General features: G+C 38.8%; 1 protein-coding gene and 1 pseudogene across 11 annotated transcripts in view; both read left to right on the top strand.

Annotated features, from left to right (window-relative positions):
- Positions 1 to 18,186, top strand: part of EIF4G3 (eukaryotic translation initiation factor 4 gamma 3) — a 418,798-nt gene that overhangs the window by 160,449 nt on the left and 240,163 nt on the right. For all 11 annotated transcript variants that reach the window (XM_027770593.1, XM_027770592.1, XM_027770595.1 and 8 more), the window contains one exon: positions 17,379 to 17,474. In XM_027770593.1, the coding sequence (XP_027626394.1) occupies positions 17,445 to 17,474 (30 nt within the window). In that variant the 5' untranslated portion in view covers positions 17,379 to 17,444. Of the gene's footprint in view, positions 1 to 17,378; positions 17,475 to 18,186 lie in introns of those variants that run through there.
- On the top strand, positions 9,738 to 11,089 carry LOC106734553 (60S ribosomal protein L4-like; annotated as a pseudogene).

Genomic DNA, 18,186 nt, shown 5'->3' on the forward strand with positions numbered 1-18,186 from the left:
GGCGCGTGTGCGTACGTGCCCAAGATCCCGAGAGAAGGGATTGCGGCGTGGTCATTCCTCCGGGTGGATGATTTCTCGCTTTCTGTCTCCCCCTGTCTTTCTGGCGAGTGCATGCACCCTATAGCAAAAACCTCTCCAAAAAATGTCTATCCCCTAGATGGTGGTTAAGGGAGCTGGATCCCACATGGCCAGCTCCATGGTTCTAATCCTGGACTGAGTGATTTGAAAACATACTGGGCACATACGTGTGCATTCCCAAAATCTCGAAAGGAAGGAGAAATAGAGAAGAGACTTCCATGGCGTGACCATACCCCTAAGGGAATGCTCTCTCTCTCTCCCCCTTTCTGTCTCTCTCTCTCTGGCAAATTAAAAATAACAAAAAGCTTCCCCTAGCTATCAAGAAACACTAGAAATGACTAGAAGGAAACAGGCAGATGGTGCTGTTGCTGGTGTAACCGGGCATCAGTGAGCTAGCCTGTTGCATTTGCCAGTCTGATGGAGCTGAGGAAGGGCTTTCTCTTTCCCCACATCTGAACTTAGCCCTCGATAGCTAAGTCCAGTTGAAAACATTTTATTTACTCTTTTTTAGGAAAAAGTGTTTTTGTTTATATTTAAGGTATACAACATGATTTTTTTTTTTAAGGTGAGATTTTTGCTATAGGGTGCATGGAGAAATTATTGCAGTGTGGCCATCCCCCCCGGGTGGTGATTTCTCGTTTTCTGTCTCTCTCTGTCTCTGTTTCTCCAGTGAACACATGTACCCTATAGCAAAAATCTCTCTTAAAAAAATGATCATTTCTAGTTTACATATATTCACTGTCTATCTTTGTGGACTACAGTATTATTTTTAAAAAGCATGCATATAGGGACCAAGCAGTTAGCATAATGGCTAGGTCGCTGAACTCCCATGTAGTCGACTGCAGTTTGAGTCCCGGACCCAGTGGCTTAAACTCACACTGGGTCCGTGTGCATGCGTGCCCAAGATCCTGAGAGGAGAATGGAGGGGAAGAGATTGCGGCATGGCCATACCCCCTGGGGGGGTGATTTCTCGCTTTCTGTCTGTCTCTGTCTTTCTGGCGAGCACATGCGCCCTATAGCAAAAACTTCAAAAAAAAAAAAAGCATGCATATAGTATACAATAGTCAAATCAAGGATAAATACATACTTATTTTCTTTAACATTGAACATTACATTATGTTGTGCACATTTGATCATAGTTCTAGGGTTTTTTTTTTCTTTTTCTTTCTTTTTTTTTTTTTTTTTTTTTTTTTTTTTTTTTTTTTTTTTTTTTTTTAGGTTTTTGCCAAAGGGTGCATGAGCTTGCCAGAGAGAGACTGAGAGAGAGAGAGAGTGAGAGAGAAGGAACGTGAGAAATCACCCTCTAGGGGAATGGCCATGCTGTCCTTTTCTCCATTCTTCTCTTGGGATTTTGGGCATGTACAAATACCTGCCCAGCGTCATTTTCAAGCTCCATCAGGTGTGAGTTTAGAACCATGGTCAGCCATGTGGGAGTCTAGTGCCTTAACCACCCCTCCATTTGCTGGCTCCTGTTCTAGATTTTTGTCTGTTTGTTTTTATGTATTAAATTGCCTCTTTTTTTTTTTTTTTTTTTTGTGGGGGGTAGAAGTTTTTGCCTTGGGCACGTGCGTTTACCAGAAAGAAAAAGACAGAGACAGTGAAAAATCACCTCCCGGAAGAATGACCACTCTGCAATCCCTTCTCCTCCACTCTCCTCCTTGGATCTTGAGTACACATGCACATGTTCCCAGTGTGAATTCAAAGCCACTGGATTTGAGACTTGAACAGTTGGTTGGCCATGTGGGTCGCCATCTGTTGGCCCATGTGGCCTCCAGATTGTCTGTAATTTTTACTCTGCCATGTTTTAGCATCCTATAAACTCTTTTCCTTATTTATATGCATTCTATGTTGATGTCAGATGTTTTTGGACCAGCTGGTGCAGTGGTTGTTAAGTCAGCTGAATCCCACATGACTGACTGACTACGTGGTTTAGGTCTCGGACCTACCAGCTTGAAAAACAGACTGTTTTTCATGTACAAGTGCATGCATGTTCCAGATACCAAAAGAGGTAAAAATGGAGGAGAAGGGGGCATGACTATGGGGGTGGGGTGCCTTCTTACCCTCCATTGTCTCTGGCTAATACACACATCTTCTGACAAATAATACAAATTTTTGTCTCACAAGAGTCAGTTCTGTAGTGCAGTGGTTTAGTGCTGTTCACTGTCAACTGGATCCCACATGACTGACTATGGTTCAAGCCCTGTCCCCCGTAACTTCGAAAACTTGGGGAATGTGCTTGCCTATCCACAATCCTCATGGGAAGGAAAAATGGAGGAAGACTCATTGCACCATGACCACGCCCCATTGAGGAGTGTTTTCTCTCTGTCTCTGTCTCTTTGGCAAATACATGTTCCCTCTGGTAATTAAAAAAGAAAGTAAAAATTAAAATTCCTCACTACTCCCCTCCCCCCCACTGCCTCATCCAAGCAGCTTTTTGGTATCTGCCAATCTCTGTGCTATGGAGTCCTTCAGTTTTCATCAAAGAGTGCTAACGTTTGGTATATGTTAAACAAAAACACAGTATTTGTCTTTCGTAGTCTGACATATTTAATTTAGCATTGTATCTTCTGGGTTCATCCACTATATCAGTTGGGATTTTGTTGTTCTTTATGACCTGAGTAGTATTTGATTGTGTGCCTGTACCATACTTCCCAATTCATTTGTCAGTTGTTGAGCACTTACGGCAATTTCATGACTTCCTGTCAGTAGTGCTACAATCAGCACAAGTATGCAAATGTCTCTCCAACTGAGTGATTTACAGTCTTTTTGGGTAATACCCAAAAGTAGGATTGCTGGGTCATATGGCAGATATATATTTAGATGTTTTTCAATAGATAATTACACAACAATTTTTGTGTTAGACATTTTAAAAAATATTTTTAGGCCTATCTGTGGTAGCTCAGTGCTAGTGCAGTGTTTTGTAGTACTGGAAGCCATGTGGAAGATCAGGCTTTGGTGTCCATGTCCATGCTGCACATACTGGCTACATAAGCATGTCCAAGATCTTGGCTGCCTTGGAAAGGCTGATAGGAGATTAGGGTGTGACACTTTTCCGAGATGTTTCTTTCTCTCGTTCTCTACCAATAAACAAACTTTAAAAACACATTTCTAATTGTGGTAAAATAATATACCAGAATTCACCACCCGTAACCATTGTAAAGTCCAGCTAAATGGCATTAGGTACACTCACACTGCTGTGCAGCCATCACCATCATCTTCCTTTGTAACTCTCTTCGTCTTCGGAAAGTGAAACTCTACCCATTAAATAACTCTGTTCTTTCCTTCCTTCCTCACAACAATTTCATTTTCTGTTATCTATAAATTTTACTAATCTATATATCTTATATAAGTGGAATAAAGCAGTATTTATTTTCTTTTGAGCACCTTATTTCATTATCATAATGTCCACAAAATTCACCCACGTGGTAGCATGTGTCAGAATTTTCTTTTTTTATACATATATACTACATTTTGCTTATCCAAACTTGACAAGTGCAAGTGGTGGCTTGTTAAATGTTAGTTGCAGTATAGAAGTCAAAAGCATGTCTGTGAACTTTAGATAAACTTACATTAAAATCCATTGGTCTAGGGGGAACCAGCAGTTAGCATAATGGCTATGTCACTGGACTCCTATGTAGTAAACTGCGGTTTGAGTCCCGGACTGTGGCTTAAAACTCACGCTGGGTGCGTGTGCTTGCGTGCCCAAGATCCCGAGAGGAGATCGGAGGAGAAGGGATTGCAGTGTGGCCATCCCCCCTGGGGAGTGATTTCTCGCTTTCTGTCTCTCTCTGTCTGTCTGGCGAGCACACGTGTCCTATGGCAAAAAACTCTCCAAAAAAAAAAAATCCATTGGTCTGTCTTTCACTTGAGTGGATTATTTACTCTGCATGGTTTTGTAACATTATGCAGTCATTATTCGGAAAATATTTCTCTGAGTTATACATAGCTTCCCTGTTTCAAAACTTTTATTATAAAATACTTTAAAATCGCATTCTTGTGACCAGCAGATGGCGTAATGTCTCTGGGCTCCCACCTTGGTGGACTGCTGCTATTTGAGTCTTAGACCCTGCAACTTAAAACAAACCAGGCACATGTGCGTGTGTGCCCAAGATCCCAAGAAGAGAATGGAGGAGAAGGGATTTGCAGTGTGGCCATTCCCCCCGGGGGATGATTTCTCACTTTCTGTCTCTCTGTCTCTCTCTTTTCCTCCAGGGAGTGCATGTACCTTATAGCAAAAAATCTCCAAAAAAAATCACATTCTTGATGCCCTGGTGGTTAAGGGAGTCAGATCCCACTTGACCAACTGTGCAGTTTCAATCCCATCCCTGGTAGCTTGAAAAAAAACACCAGGTGCATGTGGATATTTGTCCCAAATCCATACCTGTATGGAGAAATGGCAGATGAGATTGCAGTGTGACCATACCCCATCAGAGGGTGCACCTTTCCTCCACCCTGCCTCCCTCCCTCTCTGGTGAGCACTTGTGACCTTTGGCAAATTTGAAAAATAAATAAAAATTCTAAAAATGACTACAAAATTTAAAATACCACATTCTTATCAGAAAAGTCTTTATATATAGGAAAGCTGTCAAGGTCTTGGTGATAGATACACACTTCCAGAAGTCCAACTGTAACTTGTAAGTTGTAATCTTACCATTGTTAAGTACTTCGCTTTCCTTGAAGTGACAGACTCATTTGTTCATTTTTAAGAAAATGTCTGCCACATACCTAAATCTGCATAAACATAGCTTTGTATGTTCTTTTAAATAAATAGTGTGTTTATAATTCAAATGCTAGTCTAAGTACTTTTTCTAGGAAGATCCTCTGTATCTAGCAACATTGTTTTTATGTCTTCTCCTTTGGTCACATAGATTGTTGTTTTATTGTTTTTTTTTTATTTTATTTATTTATTTATTTTAAAGTGCTATAGCTTACATAGCATGGTTTAATTTATGTAACATTGTATTAACAGGTGATAGAGATGGGGAATACCTGAGTGGTTGCCTAAGGTTAGGGCATAGAGCGGATGGAGAGGGAAGGTACTTAAAGCTATAATGAGAGTAGGGTGTTTCCACAGATCCTTGCGAGGAAGCTTTTCTGTGTTTTGCTGGAAGTGGTGGTTATGGGAATCTACATATGTGATAAAATAGCACAGAACTAAAAATACACTCATGTGAATGTAAAACTGGAGAATTCTGAATGATATTAATGTTGTTTTTTTAACTGTGATATTGCACTGTAGTTATTTCATTAGAGGAAACCATTGAGTTCTCTGCAAAGTTAGGATACACTTTTGCATATTAATGTTGTTTTTTTAACTGTGATATTGCACTGTAGTTATTTCATTAGAGGAAACCATTGAGTTCTCTGCAAAGTTAGGATACACTTTTGCATAGAAAAGTATGTCATGACTTTCCCAGTGACCTAATAAATGAAAAGTTTATAGGATCTCTCTGTATTATTTCTCAAATTCCATATAAATCTACGATAACTTCAAAGTAAAAATTAATAACGTTTATTGTTAAAAAGAGGCTGTTAGGCTGGTTCTGTAGCCTAGTGGTTAATGGAGCCAGATTTCACATAGTCAACCAAAGTTCAAATCCCAGCCCCCTTTGGCTTGACAGACATGCCAGGCACCTGTGCTTGTCTGCTTCACATCCCCATAGGATAAAGAAATAGAAGAAAATGGCTTGCAGCATGACTGCACCCCATTGAGAGGTGGCCACCCCCATAGCTAGATAAAGAAAATAAGTGACATTCTTAAGTACTGTTTTTTTCTCCTTTTTTCCCTTTCTTTTAAATGTTAATGTGTGGTATAAGTGTGGGGATAAAACATACAGTGGTTACCATTGCCTTGGTTTTTACTGAGATAGCAGCAGTTTTAGTTAATGTATATGGCAGCACACACAAAAGGCTTTTTTTTTTTTTGAGAGTTTTTTTTTTTTTTTTTTTGCTATTGGGCACACGTGCTCACCAGACAGACAGAGATAGAGAGACAGAAAGTGAGAAATCACCCCCCATGGGGGATGGCCACGCTGCAATCCTTCTCCTCCATTCTCCTCTCGGGATTTTGGGCACGCACGCACATGCACCTGGCGTGAGTTTAAGCCACCGGGTCCGGGACTCAAACTGTGGTTGACTACATGGGAGTCCAGTGACATAGCCATTACGCTAACTGCTGGTCCCATGACTTTTTTTTTTTTTTTAAGAGAGATTTTTTGCTGTAGGGTAAGTGCAGACGCTGGAGAGACAGAGAGAGAGAGAGAGAGAGAGATCACACACACACACCCCATCCCCAGGGGTCATGGCCATGCCTCAATCCTGGATCTTGGGCACACAGGCACACACTCCTGGCATGAGTTTTAAGTTGCAGAGTCCAGGCCTCCAGTCAGCTACATGGGGTTCAGTGATGTAACCATTATGCCATTTGCTGGTCCTGACAAATGACATCTTAGCATTAATATTATCAAAGTATTTTATTTCCCAGACTCACTCATAAGGTCACAGAGATACCCATTGCTTGGTGGTTCCACATTTTGAAAGTGGCTTAACACTTAATTTTTAGTTTGCTGAGGTAAAAAATGACATGCTTAAGACTGCGTAATAAGTTCAGTGCATAAGTTCAGTGCTAGGTTTCGGTTTCTCTCTCCATTTTACATTGTAATTTATTTGTTGACTATTACTGTAATTCTGTAGAAGTGAAGTTACAGAAGCTTGTAGTAATAGCAAAGGTAGACATGATAAAACCTGGGGATTAGCTTTCTATCCTGTGCTGTGCATTATAGTAGTCATTGGCCATATTAACTATTTGAATTCTAGTAATTAAATGTATGAAAATTAAATTTAAATTGAATCTGTGGTTACAGATTTTCAGTTTGAAAGGTGAAAAAGTTCTTAATAATTTGCACGGTGTGAATATAGATAACACTACTGTATGCGTACTCTTAAAAATAAGTTAAGATGGGGGACTGGCAGGCAACGTGGTAATTAAGGTGTGAGATCTCACATGGGCAACTGCAGTTTGAGCCCTTGACCCAGCAGTTTCAAAATCACACCAAGCATGTGTGTGTGCACGCCCAAAATCCTGAGAGGAGAATGGAGGAGAAGAGATTGTGGCATGGCCAGCCCCACTGGTGAGTGATTTCTCACTTCCCCTCTCCCTGTCTTCCTAGCGAGCTCATGGATCCTATGGCAGAAATCGTTAAGTAAATAAGTAAAATAAAATGTTAAGATGCTAAATTTTATTTTAGGTATTTTATATCACAATTTTAAAAAAGTAATTAACTGGGATCAGCAGATGGTGTAATGGTTATGTCTCTGGACTCCCCCATCCAAATCCAGGAAATAATAAGAGGTACCAGAAAGCCATATCAAAAGGACAGCAAGTAGACCTATCATAGCCACATTCATAAAAATCAAAGAAAAAGACAATACTCTAAAACTGGCAAGAGAGAAATGTCAAGTTACTTATAATGCAAGCTAGAAAAGAATGGGAAAATATATTTAAAATGTTGAAAGAAAAACAGCATTTGTCAAGAGTACTATACCTGGCAATGTTATCCTTCAGATAGGAAGGAGAAATAAAATCATTCCCAGATAAACAAACACTAAAAGAATTTGCCAAAACTAAACCAGTTATTTAGGAAATTCTTTTCTTTTGAAAGAGTTTTGTTATAGGGAGTGTGCTAGCTGGAGAGAAAGAAAGAGAGAAAGTGAGAAATCGCCCCCCGGGGGGATGGTCACACTGCAGTCCTTTCTCTTCTATTTTCCTCCTGGAATTCTGGTTATACATACACACACAGTCACACACCGGCCTTGTGTGTTTCAAACCACTGGGTCCAGGACTCAAATTGCAGTTGATCATGTGGGAGTCCAGCACCTTAACTACTATACCTAGTAGTGTGTATCTAAGAAATTCTTTTTTTTGGAGAGAGAGGTGTTTTTTTTTGGGGGGTGGGGGCTATAAGGTGCATGTGCTCACCAGAGAGACAGAAAGTGAGACGTCACCCTTTGCGGGGGATGGCTATGCCATAATCCCTTTTCCTCCATTGTCCTCTTGGGATTTGCACCGGGTGTGTTACAAGCCTCCGGGTCCAGGACTTGAACTGCAGTCAGCCTGTGTGGGACTCCAGTGACATAACCATTACACCATCTGCTGATCCCAGGTCCATAGGAAATTCTTTTTTTCTTTGAAGAATCAATCTTTCTTCCTTTCTTTCTTTTGACTAGAGAGAGACAAAGTGGGGCAAGGTGGGGGACAGTAAGAAAGCAAGCCTCCAGGTCCAAGACTCGAACCACAGTCAGCCATGTGGGAGTCCAGCGCCCTTAACCACCACACCACCTGCTAGCCCTTCTGTAGGAAATGTTTAAGGGAATAATACTACACCAGCAAAATTAAAGGGAAATAAATAGAAGCAAGCAAACACAAAACAACTAGTTAAAAGGATGAGTTCACTTACAATAACAACATTGAATGTCAGGATTAAACTTGCCCACTAAAAGGCTAAAAATGCAGATTCAACTATTCTACACATAAGCAGATTTAAGTACAGATTAACCAATTATTTGCAAGACAGTTTTCAACACTTGGTTTAATTTATATATTTATTATAACCAATACTCATTGTATAATACGGATAATAGAGGAAAAGTCCAAAAACGTTACAAGTAGCTGGGCCTCTATTTGGAATGAATTTAAAGTAGGCTAAAACCAAGAACATCGTAAAGCCTGTAAATCACCAAATCACTGACTTTACCATGTCTTCACTTTTAAACATCTCTTTCCAATTTCATTTTGTTTTTGCCTTTTTGAGGACTTAGTTCTTTGTACAGAGTACAGTGCTATATAGTCTTGCTATATAGTCTTACAGTGTGTGAGTGAAAGTTTTCTTTTTCTGTCTCTTCCTAATGAGCTATTGTTACATGCAATCTTACCTATCTCTGACTGGATCAATGTTACCACAGATCTTTTCAGAATATAAAGTCCCATGTCCCACAGTCCTCTACTTGGAAATTACAAATTCTTCTTTCCTTGGCTATATTATCTTTGTTTTCAAAAATCCATCCTCTTTCATTTTTTTAGTAATTATTTTATTTAACTTAATTAATTAATTTATTTATTTTTAATTCGACCAGAGAGGGACAAAGAGAGAGAGAGAGAAGGTGAGAAAGTAAGCCTCCAGGTCTGGAACTTGAATCGTGGCTGGCCATGTGGGAGCCTAGTGCTTTTATTCACCACGCCATTTGCTGGTCCCCATCCTCATTAATTTATGAGACTTACTGTTATCTGATTTTTAATCAGCTTACTTTTCTTTAGAACTTTTTCACAATAAAGAATGTCATAGACTATTTAGTACATACTTCCAGAATAACCAGTGGAGCAGGTTCCAAATATTGACAACATAAGCTAAATGTTGGAGGTGGGAAATTTGGTCAATACCCTTGATTTGTTTATTATATACTGTATACATGCTTTTTGAAAAAAAAATTAATTTAATTAAATTTCACCAGAGAGAGAGAGAGAGAGAGAGAGCACGAGCGAGCTGCCAGGTTCAGGATTTGAACAGTGATCAGCCATGTGGGAGTCCAGTGTTCCAACCACTGTGCCACATGCTGGCCCCAATACATGCTTTTAAAGACCATTCCTTTTTGTGGGAGCCGCTGGGTCGAGAGGAGCATGGTCCTCTCTTCTTCCTGCCATGGCATGTGCTTGTCCACTGATACCAGTGTACTCTGAGAAGGGGGAGTCATCTGGCCAAAATGTCACCATGCCTGCGGTATTCAAGGCTCCCATCTGACCAGATATCGTGAACTCTGTTCACATTGACTTGTGTAAAAATAATAGACAGCCCTTTGCTGTCAGTGAATTAGTAGGTCCTCAGACCAATGCTGAGTCTTGGGGTAGTGGGAGAACTGTGGTTTCAATTCCCAGAGTTCAAGGTGGTGGGACTCACCGTTCTGGCCAGGGTACTTTTGGAAATACACGTCAAGGAGGTCGCATGTTTGCACCAACTAAGACCTGGCAGCATTGGCACCACAGAGTGAACACAACCCAAAAGCGGTACACCATCTGCTCTGCCCTGGCCGCCTTGGTCTTCCAGCTCTAGTCATGTCTAAGTTCCTGAACTTCCTTTGGTGGTTGAACATAAAGTTGAAGGCACTAAGAAAACCAAGGAAGCTGTTTTGCTTCTGAAGAAACTTAACAGCGAATGAGAGCTAACAAGGGTAAAATGAGAAACCATCGACATATCCAGCGCAGGGGACCCTGCATCATCTATAGCGAGGACAATGGTATCATCAAGGCCTTCAGAAACATCCCTGGACTCACTCTGTTTAGTGTAAGCAAGCTGAACATTTTGAGACTTGCTTCTGGTGGGCTTGTGGGGTGTTTCTGCATTTGGACTGAAAGTGTCTTCTGGAAGTTAGATGAATTATATGGCACTTGGAGGAAATCTGCTTCCCTCGAGAGAAACTATAACCTTCCCATGCACAAGATGATGAACATAGACCTTAGCAAAATCTTGAAAAGTCCAGAGATCCAAAGAGCCCTCTAAGCACCACGTAAGAAGATCCACCCCAGAGTCCTGAAGAAGAATCCACTGAAAATCCTGAGAATCATGTTGAAACTTAACACATATACAAAGACCATGTGCCAGAACACCATTCTTTGCCAGGCCAGGAATGCAAGTGATAGTTCCTTTTTCACTAGTATATATCAAGTTTTGAGAAAGACTCCGTTTTTACATTTTCTTGGGTAATTTGTTAACAACACAAAAAATGGCTTGATAAAGTGCCAGCCACACTAGAGGCCAAATCTGATGAGAAGCAGGCTGCAGCCAAGAAGCCTGTAGTAGGGGAGAAAGGAAAGGAAGTTGGTGCTAAGAAGCAGAAGAAGCCTTTGGTGGGAAAAAAGGCTGCAGTTACCAAGAAGCCAGTGGCTGAAAAGAAGCCAGCAGAAAAGAAGCCTACCACAAGAAATCTGCTGCATAAACCCTTACATTTGTTTATTCTGTAAAGGTTAAGTCGTTTGGGACAGCTTATTTTGAATAAACATCTTGTTCAAAGCAGCAGTTAAAAAAAAAGAAAGACCAGTCTCTATCCTACAAAGATGTGTAATGATTATATGTAAATTATAAATTACAATAAATATTTAAAAGGAACAAAAAAAAGGACAGTAGTCAAAAAAATCATTTAGAACTTTGCAAAGTAGCTGATCTACTAAATTTTCTGTCTTGCTTTGCATTTTTGTATTACATTAAGGGGACGCTAAAGGACAGAGGTTGTCTTAATTATGCTTTTATTATAAAAATAATCAATTCTATTGATCTTAGAGAAAGTAAAAGTACATATACAGAGTATATAAAAATAAAATTTATCAGTTGTATCTTATGCCTCCCCTTAGAACCTTTCATTCTCTGAAGTAGCCAGTTTTAAGTTGGTATGTGTCTAAGACATATTTTAAAATTTTTTAAAAATAATTATTTTATTTAACTGTATTTACTTATTTATTTTAATTAGACTAGAGAGGGACAGAAAGACAGAGACAGAAAGTAAGAAAGCAAGCTGCCCAGGTCCAGGACTTGAACTGCAGTTGGCCATGAGGGAGGCCCTTAACCACCACACCATCTGCTGGCCCCTCTAAGACATTTTATTTTTATATGCTTATGTGTATTCTACCTGTGCACATATATATTTTTTTTTTAAAGAAACACAGATTGGGTTTGTCTTTAGTTTCTTTGGCTGTTGAATGTTACTTTATAGACACCTTTCCATGACAGTGGATGTACATTTCTCTCATCATTTTTCTGTCTTTCATTTTTTTCTTTCTTTTTTAAAAAATAATTTGCCAGAGGGTGCATGTACTTTCCAGAGAGAGAGAGAGAGAGAGAGAGAGAGAGCAAGAAAGAGAGAGGAAAAGTGACAAAACCTCTCCCTTCCCCAGGGCATGGTCACACCACAGTCCCAAATCCCCTCCTTTCTATTTCTCCCGCCTTTTGAAATGTTGGGCACATGCACAGACATGCCCAGTGTGTTTGTTTCTCCAAGCTGCTGTGTCCAGGAATCAAGCCATACAGTTGGCCATGTGGGATCTAGCTGCCTTAACAACCAGCACCCACCCCACTGGCCCATATTTATCTCCTTCTTTTTAAGATTACACTCAGGTTGAGCGTCCCTAATCTGAAATGTAAAATCCAAAATTCTCTAAAATCTGGAATGTTTTGGGTGCCAACATGTTACTAGAAGTTTAAAATTCCCATGTAATAGGTTGTAATCAAAATACTGCACTATAAATATATAATATTATCATCAGGCATTTTACGTAACATAAATTAATGTTGTATTTAGACTTGGGTCCCATTTCCACAATATCTTCCACAATGAATTATGTTCATGCAAATATTCAGAAAGTGAAAAAAAATCCTAAACTTGAGTAACTTTTGGTCCTAAGGATTTTGGATAAGGGAGTCTCAACCTGTATGTTCTCTAGCTGGCTGAGACTAGTATAGTTCACCTCTCTCTGTATATCTGTGTATAATTCAGAATGTTTTCAGGCCTTATATTTTATGTGTGTGTGTATTCCTTTTAATTTTGTAAGAGGACACTGCACTTACCAAAGATAGAGAGTTGGGGAGAGAGAGAAAGAGAGCAAGCTAGTGAGAACAAACAACTTTGTGGGGAATGATCACACTACAGCCTCTATTTCTCCTTTCTTTAGAGATTTTTTTGGGCATGTGTGCACACATATCTGACCTGTGTTTCAAGCCTCTTGGTCCAGAACTTAAACTGCATGGTCAGCCAAGTGAGAGCCAGCTGCCTTAGCCATTGCATCATGATCTGGCCATACTTTGATTTGAAAGGGGTATTGTGGCAATCAGCAGATGCCATAATGGTTATATTGTTGAACTATGACGTAGTCGACTGTGGTTTGAGTCCTGGACCTAGTGATTTAAAACGCACACCAGGCGAGTATGCATGCTTGCCCAAGATCCCAAGAGGAGAATGGAGGAGAATGATTGTGGTGTAGCCATCCCCCCTGGGGGTGATTTCTTACATTCTGTCTCTGTCTCTCCAGCAAGCACATACACCCTATAGCAAACATTTCTCTCTCTCTCTCTCTCTCTCTCAAAGAAAGGAGTATTGTGAATATATCTGTAGGGCGAAGTCCTAGAAATGGAATTGTAGAATAAAAGGAATAAGCTTACATAAAATGTTATATTAGTAAGTATTGCCCACTACCTCTTTGAAAAGTTTACAACTTTATTTTTCAGTCAGATTTGTATGTGTCTACACACATATAAACAATTTTGAATTTAATCTTTGTGGAAGGAAGTGTTTTAAAAAAAAGAGAAGTGACGTTTTCTCACTGCATTGTATATGAATTCAGGTACTTAGAACAGTACCTGAAACAAAGAAGCATATAAATGTTTTTTTGTTTTTTGTTTTTGGCCTAAGTCCATTGTGTTATATCGTGAAAATCGAAAATTTGGGTTAATTCTCATATATACCCATATTTTATAAACCATCTCATATGAATTGTTTATAGCTAATAATATTGTGCTAGTTTGTTCTGTCTTCTTGTAGTAAAATTCATCTTTAGATTTTTCTCTTTGGGTAACTATCCAAGTCACTGTTCTTTTGAATAGTTGTTATGTATATAAAGGTTGTATGTGCCCCGTAAGAGCTATTCTGATTGGCTTGTCCTCACTGGCATTTTGTTAACAGTTTATCAGTTGACACCTTTGCTGTTTCTAATTGATACTGTTATGTTCTTATTTCACCAGTGAATATAAAGGATTAAAGAGGTTTCATTGAAATATAAAAGTAATCGGGCCAGTAGGTGGTATGGTGGTTAAGATGCTGGAGTCCCACATGACTAGCTGCAGTTTGAGTCTCAGAACCAGCAGCTTGAAAATTACTCTGGATGCATGTGTGTGTGCTCAAAATCTTGGGAGGAGAAGGGAGAGGGGATTTTGGCATGACCATTCTCCCACTATGGGTAATTTCTCACTTTTCCTCTCTCTGTCTCTCTACAGTGAGTGCACATATCCTGTGTCCAAAACCTAAAAAAAGAGAGAGATATATAAAAGTAATGATCTGTGACAAATTTCAACAGTGAACTGGGTTGCATTGTAAATAGTGAATGTTCATCTATATGTCCTTGGAAAAGTAAATCTTCTGAAGACTTTGAAAATATTTGAAAAGAGAAAATGCAACTATCAACATGATCCTTCATTTATCTCTCCCTAGTTCTCCATGCATTTGATGCTTATGAAACATGGTGAAAGGATGTTTCCACTGAAGCTTTTGCATTTTTTAAAAACAGAGTATTAATTTACAATGACATTAGGGAAGTTATTCTAGAATAAGTTAATTTATCAATAGAGTACTCATGTTATTAAGTTCAGAAAAGAGATGAAAGGCATTAAAAAAACACATCTTATAGTTGCACTGCTATGGCAACAACAGACACAAATCAATTAGATACAAACAATAGATACAAGTTCCTAGCAATTTTCTAAAGGTATCTGCAAAGAATGAAAAAGTGGCCTGAAAGAGAGCTAAGTGAGCTATTGGTGAAATTTCTTTATCAGATTCTAGATGGCGAATGGTTACATTGCTGGACTCTCAGGTACTCAACTGTGTTTTGAGTCCTGGACTCAGGAACTTCAAACTGAGGTGGGGCACGTGTGCATGCATGCCCAGGATTCCTAGAGAAGGGATTGCAGCGTGGCCATCCTCCTTGTGGGGTGAATTCTCACTTTCTGTCTCTCTGTCTCTCTTTCTCTCTGTCCAGTGAGCACATGCACCCTATAGCAAAAATTTCTCTTAAAAAAAAATCCCTTATTTCTCATGGTACAGTGGCATTCATTGTGAAAGAACAGTCAACTTGCATGTGTAGCTACATCAGATATGCTTTGCACGTAGATGAAACTCTGTGTACAGAGTATGAATCAGCTCTTGGCATGTATGCAATGTAAATATCAGAAGAAGGGGTACTTGAATATTTTTTAAGCCTGTTTAGGAAACTCAAGCTGCTGGAAGATTCATTTCCTGTTTTATTAGCAATCTGGAAGAGATGCACTGGAAACAGTACTGACAGAGCGCCAAGCTGTATGCATGGTCAGGAAGGGTGTGTAATAAAAGAGCTGTCTCTGAATACTGATCTGCATACTGTGTTTTCAGTTGCTTTTGTGTGCTTTATTTTGCTTCAGTGTTAAAACATACTGTTGAAACTTTGAATGAGGTGAAATATGGCCTCATTAGTATTTCCACCATGTTCTATTAAAAATGGCAGGCTACTTTTTCGTGTACTACAGCAGCTGTGAGAGAGCAAAGCGCTCACCTAACTTTTCAAAGTATGGAAAGATAATGTTTCTCTGTTTTTAAGTGCTGCATCTGAAAGTTATGTTCAGTATCGTGACAGTTAGAAGCTTATGCTTCAAAATACCAGCAATTAAGTGTTGAGAATAAACTATCAAGCTATGTATTCTAAGATCAAAGAGCCTTGTAACTGAGAAATGACTTTCTGAACACTTGATAATTTACTTCAGTTTAATGGAGAATGAATTTAATGCTGTATTTTAAAAACTATATCAAGATCTTGTACTAGAACTTGAAATAAGTTTAGACATTTACTGCCGTGTTTTCTAACTTGTGGCCATATTTAATAGAACTGTAGTAAGAAAGGAAATCAACCTGATGTTGAACTTCACTTTCAGCTATAGAAATGGCTGTATAGGGGGGCCAGCAGTTGGCGTAATGGCTGTGTCGCTGGACTCCCACATAGTCGACCGCAGCTCGAATCCCAGACCTGATGGCTTAAATTCACGCCCGGTACATGTGCGTGCGTGCCCAAGATCCCGAGAGGAGAATGGAAGAGAAGGGATTGCGGTGTGGCCATTCCCCCTGGGGGGTGGTTTCTCGCTTTCTGTCTCTCTGTCTGTCTCTGTCTGTCTGGCGAGCGCACGCGCCCTGTAGCAAAAACCTGTCTTAAAAAAAAAAAAGAAAGAAAGAAATTGGCTGTATAAGTTACCATGTTGAGAGATTGCCTGATACTGTGTCCAAAATGAAGCTATTAATTTTGTCTTGTTTTTATTTGAAAGTTAGGATGAATCTTTTCAAATAATACTTTAAAATTGGTGATCCTAGCTGAACTTTCCTTAATGATCAACAGATGAGAAAAGATTTGTAGGAAGTTTTCTTTTTTTTTTTTTTTTTGTCTTTAAATGAAATACACAATACTTGCTGAATATATCATTTACTTAGTTATCTTAGGTAAGATACTTAAATTTTCTGGTCCTTGATTCCTCATTTGTAATATTGGGATAGTGCTAAGTAAAGAGGTAGCATTGCAATTAATTTTATCTTATTTAATAATAACAATTGCCTTGTGAGGTAGGTGAGTTGTTTGTGTTTACATTCATTAGAGAGACAAATCTCTTGTTCAGTATTGTACTACTAACAACAGTAGGAAGTGGTGGTGGTTAGGATTTGAATTCAAGTCTTATGATTCTGTGTTCAATGCTCTTGGCAGCTTTTCATTTTAAATATGTTACTATATATATTTATATATGTGTGTGTGTGTGTGTATATATATATATATGTATGTATAGTTGTTAGCCTACTGACATACGGCATTTAATGTGGACTCATAATGAAAATCTTAGTTCTTATTTTCAGAAGACCTGTAAAAAGTTATTTATTATTATTTTAGGCTTTTATATAAGGTTCTCATTGATTATTAACTTTAGTAGCCAGGATTACGTAAAAAGATTATGGTGTAAGCCTTGACCGGAGAACAGTAATAATATTGGCTCAGGAAAGTCATGACGCATTTTTGCATAGAAGACACGTCATGACTTTCCCAGTGAACTATAGAATGGTTGACTATGTGAATACCTGTGACTCTGAAATGTCTTTCTTAGCAGCTACCTTTGCTTATATTTTGGAAACTACAGCATGTTAATAGCAAGGCCTCTCAGCACGTTTGGTTTTATTTGCAACTTGGACTATCCATTTCAGAGAAAGGAACTGAAAGTAGGTCCTTTTGATATTCATGGTGTCAGATAATTTTACCTAGACTTTAGGTTGCTAATTTCTTCTTATCCAGAGGTTTCCGCACCTGTAAAAAATGCTGTACTAATTCCAATTTGCTGAATATTGAGATAAAGTTTAATTTTGAAAAGTAAAACTGTAAACCACATTGATAGCTACTTCCTTAAATTTTTTAAAAGTATCTTGAATTTGGGTTGCCATGCCTTACTTTTTCAAAATATAATATTTTTCTTGCCATTCTTTGACAGACCCCTTATCCCTCTGGACAGAATGCAGGTCCAACCACGTTGGTATACCCTCAAGCCCCTCAGACAATGAATTCACAACCTCAAACTCGTTCTCCGGTAAGTAAGCAGATGCTTGCTCTAGATAATGTTCTGTATCTAAGTTTGTGCGTGTGTGTGGTAACATGGGTTCCTTTGGCAGATACAGTCATTGTATTTTGGAAGGTTGTTCCAAGGGTGAATTATTTTATTATTATTATTGTCACTATTACTGGTTCTTCGATGGATTTTTCAGACCTTACCTATAGGAATATTTTAAATTTATTAAGAAAAAGAAGATGTGGGACTTTTGTTTATTTATTTATTTTTACTTTTCTGTGGTGTAATTTCTTTAAAAGTCTAGATGTATTCAAGTTTACTTCATTTAAGCTCTTAATTAGTTATACTGTTTGAAATTCAGAAGAGTTAGAAGAATGATGTTGAAAGTAGATTGGATTTTACTGGTTAGGCTAGTGGATTCGGAAATGAGACTTCTGAATCTGTCACTAGAATAGTTCTGACCATTTGACAGTGTGGACATATGCATGATCACACCAGTGAGTGTACTCATTTCTTCAAATGGCAAATAAGTTGTCATACAAATGTAAATGCTATCTTAATTGTCATACAAATGTAAATGCTGTCATCCTCTTTGTTCATCCTTTACATGGATTGCAACATGTACTACAAAGACTGAGAATTTACTCAAGGTTCATCCTCTGTTTCACAAAAGTGCACAGTGGCTTCAGCTGTCAGTCCCTTAGAATGTCATTTCCTGCCCTGCATGATTAGC

The sequence above is a fragment of the Tupaia chinensis genome, unplaced genomic scaffold, assembly GCF_000334495.1.
Source record: "Tupaia chinensis unplaced genomic scaffold, TupChi_1.0 Scaffold000146_1, whole genome shotgun sequence".
NCBI lineage: Eukaryota > Metazoa > Chordata > Mammalia > Scandentia > Tupaiidae > Tupaia > Tupaia belangeri.